The sequence below is a fragment of the Telopea speciosissima genome, chromosome 9, assembly GCF_018873765.1.
Source record: "Telopea speciosissima isolate NSW1024214 ecotype Mountain lineage chromosome 9, Tspe_v1, whole genome shotgun sequence".
Classification (NCBI taxonomy): Eukaryota; Viridiplantae; Streptophyta; class Magnoliopsida; order Proteales; family Proteaceae; genus Telopea; species Telopea speciosissima.
This window is the reverse complement of record NC_057924.1, coordinates 42938045-42941912: the sequence shown is the minus strand read 5'-3', so window position 1 is coordinate 42941912 and position 3868 is coordinate 42938045. Positions and strand designations below refer to the sequence as shown.

At 36.7% G+C, this 3868-nt stretch overlaps 1 protein-coding gene across 1 annotated transcript; it reads left to right on the top strand.

The window, feature by feature from the left end:
• Window positions 1-819: 819 nt before the first annotated feature.
• Window positions 820-3596, top strand: LOC122638929 (TMV resistance protein N-like). The gene is made up of 3 exons (XM_043831779.1): window positions 820-948; window positions 1204-1352; window positions 2978-3596. Exons 1-3 carry the CDS (start codon window positions 820-822, stop codon window positions 3594-3596), a joined length of 897 nt encoding a protein of 298 aa, XP_043687714.1.
• The last annotated feature ends 272 nt before the right edge of the window (window positions 3597-3868 follow it).

The following is a 3868-nucleotide window of genomic DNA, read 5'->3' as shown; positions in this document are numbered from 1 at the left end:
CTTGACACATGGAAAAAGCTTCATCCAATGGTGTGAGCTCAATGCAAGACAATTTTTTTTTCTTTTCTTTCTTCTCGAGCTCGACACTGTTGGATGCTCCATCTTTCACTTGTCAAGCTCAGTGCACCGCCAAATTAAGGCACTACGGAGGAGTTTTTTTTCATCTTAAAATGTATTTCAAGTCGATTTCGCATTCTTGAATTAAAAATATTTTTATCATTCAAAAATACGAAATCGCCCTAGAATGCAAGAATGCATACCAAACGCAAATACATATCAGATGTGTCTGAAATTATATGTCCATTATGGTGATACACGACAAATTTTCCCTTTGGTATTCAGATAATCCAGTCAGTGTACAATGTACTACTGTTTTACACCAAAAAACAAATACATTGTACTACTACTGTTCACGTGTCTCCTTCTAAGTGGGTTGGCTTATTTTAGACGTAGCAATTATCTTTTACCACCAAACAAACAAGTAATGTGGAACGTCGATCGTCATCAGAGATTCAGAGAACGACTCTCTTTTTCCATAAAAGACAAAAAACAATGACTTTCGTTTAGTTATCAAAGACTGTTTTGTATTTGTACAGCACTCATGACTCAACCAACAACGACTTGAGCTACAAGTCTGAGTGTGGGCGGCCGTGGGTTATTAAAAGAAGATGTGTGAGCTGTATGTCACTAATTATCCCTTGTGACTTTATTATTTTAAAGACCACATTGAATATGATTTGGGTAGAGATTTAGGTTAGTTTCCTCCTAACAGTAAACAAGAAAAAGCAAGAGAGCTCCAACAACCATATCTGCAAGTTCATGGCTTCATCATCATCAGGGCCTAGTAGTAGCAGTAGTTCTTCATCTGCGTCCTCCCGTAGTCCTTCTTCGTCTTCTTCTTATGAGGTGTTTATCAATTTCAGAGGTCCAGCTACTCGCACAAACTTTGTAAGTCTTCTCTACAATGCTCTAATAATAAAAGCTGGAATCGAAGCATACAGAGATAAAGAAGAACTCTTGGAAGGAGAAGAGATTTGCTCATCTCTTATAAGAGCTATCCAAAGGTCTGAAATCTCGATTCCTGTCATCTCTGAAAAATATGCAGAGAGCAAATATTGTCTCTTGGAACTTGCTGAGATTTGGGAGTGCCGTAAATCTAACGGTCAAACCATTCTACCTGTATTCATTAATGTTGAACCATAGGATGTTCGACATCAGACCGGAAGTTTTGAGTTTCCATTTCAGGAACACCAGAGGAAGTATAAGTCTGATGATGTAGAACGTTGGAAGAATGCTTTGAAAGAGGTGGGGAAACTCAAGGGATGGACTCTCAAGGGAGACGCAACTATTGAGTAAGTCTTACTCTCCTTACAAACTTATTATTCCTAAGCTAGTTGTTTCCACTCTTCATATGTACCATATTTTCAACTTGAGGGTTTATCTTCTTCTTCCTCCTCTTTAGGATCGGTTAGATGCATTAGCTTAACCGAAAAAAAGAAAAGAAAAAACTGATACCAGCTGTTGACTAACAACTGTATCTGTATCCGGATTCCGGATACATATTAAGATGTGAAAGTTGTATATCTTTAGACAACTCAGGTTCTCCCGCTCTAAGTTCGTGGCCAACTAGGTTTGGCTGAGTCCTACATGTGTGAGCTTGAGGTTGGGCTGTGCTGAGCTTTGACTGGACTTAACACCTTGGGTTAGGCCCGGGCTCTGTAAATCCCAGCCCAAGAAAGACTTGTCTGGGAGGTAGAATGATGCTATCTCATTTATAATTATTATGTTACCGCTATTGTCTTGTGTATTTTCAGCATATCTAATCATCCGATTGTTTTCACTTTTCATCCTCAAAAGTCGATACTATTTAAGATCCCTCTTACAAAAGAGGAAGTCTTATTTTTTTTTTTTTCATAAATTCACCAAAATGACTGAACTTGATTGGGAACAATAAAATATTATACATAAAAAAAACTAGTAGTAAAACCAAAGTTTTAAAAAACAAGAGCATAAGTTTGTAGGCATTGCAAGTAATTATGATTAAACAAAATTTTCACATTGAAGAGAAATTGTCCTCTGTATTTTAATATTAAATCACTACAGTACTAGACTGACCATGACAATGAGCGAGTTTCCGCTGGATGTATGCTTAGCAGTGGGCACATGTACCACCATCTTTTAGGGCAAACAAGGAATATTCTTGGTAACAAAAAGGACATATGTCTGTTGATGAACATACGTGCAACGGGGAGCCACGCTTCATGATAATGCATAATTGACTGGAATGAATTATTACCTACAAAAAGGAAGTTAATTACCATTAAATTATCCTCTCCTCAAGTAGCTTGTTCTCTGACTTTTATCAAATTAGCTGTAAGGTTTTAAAAAAATAAATAAGGGCGCACGTTCTTTGTTCGGGAGCTGCACTAGGCGCAGGCTACGTTCAGACACATGGGGCGGGTCAAGGGCGGGGTTTGGGTCATTAGGGGGGTGGTCATTTCGCCCACCCCTAATTTGTCTGGGCGTACCCTGCGCCCCAGTGCAGAGAACTTTATCCCAATAAATAAACATTGCATTTAGGTTTTCAAAACAAACAAATTTTAAACAACTTATAATGTGATACATATTATATGACAATATAACCTATTGTTGACCTCGTATCTTTGTTCTTTAAACCAGTGTTGTTTGGTCCATCAAAGGTTGACGTTGTTTCCTTTCTACATGTGGATCAATAAGGTATCAATTTTGTTACTTGTTATGATTTGGCATGCATTATTTGATGATATTTATGGCTTAGTTGTGAGACAAATCTGAACAATAAAAAATACTCTTGATTCTCATTATTAGTGCTTACCATTTATAATACTTTTTTTCTATTCCATCTAAAAGTTGAGGAATCTCTCTTATTTTTTTGTATTAGATATTTATACATCGTTACTTATTATTGTGATTTACTCTTTAACATGAGAAATTGCAGGGATCAGTCAAATTTAGTCGAGTTAATTGTTCAAAGGGCTTTGAGAGAACTAAAACGCACCCCATTGGATGAATGTAAACACCCTGTTGGAATAGATTCCCACATTGATAAACTACTTCCTTTGTTAAATACTGGTTTCGATGATGTAAGATTTGTGGCAATATGTGGCATGGGCGGCCTTGGAAAGACAACTATTGCAAAGGCTGTCTATAATTGCATCTTTAGAAGCTTTAATGTAAGTAGCTTTCTTATAGATGTGAGAGAAGAAGCTTCACAAGGAAATAAGGGTTTTGTTTCTTTGCAGAAGCGACTTCTTAAAGATATCTTGGACATGGACGAAGACATAAGCAATTCTTCTCAAGGATCAAAATTGTTAGAAAAGAGACTTCATAGAGAAAAAATTCTTCTTATTCTCGATGACGTGGACAATTATAAACAACTTGATGCATTAGCTGGTGGAATAAATTGGTTTGGTCAAGGATGCAGGGTCATCATAACAACTAGAGATGACCATTGTTTGAATGTACATAAAGCTGTTAAAGATATCAAAATATATAAGCCTAAAGAACTAATTACTGAGAATTATCTTCAACTCTTTAGTTTGCATGCCTTTCAATGAGCAAACCTCCTGAAGATTTTAAGGAGCTTTCGTGTGAAGTCGTGCAACCTGTTGGTAGATTACCCCTAACCCTAGAGGTGTTGGGTTCTTTTCTATGTGACTAAAACAAAGATGAATGGAAACATACATTAAGAGGATTGAAAGATATCATTGATAACAAGGTCTTTGGAATGTTGATAAGAAGCTATGATGATGAGGTCTTTGCAAGGTTGATGATAAGTTACGAAAAACTAAGTGACCAAACAAAAATCATATTTCTTGATATTGCATGC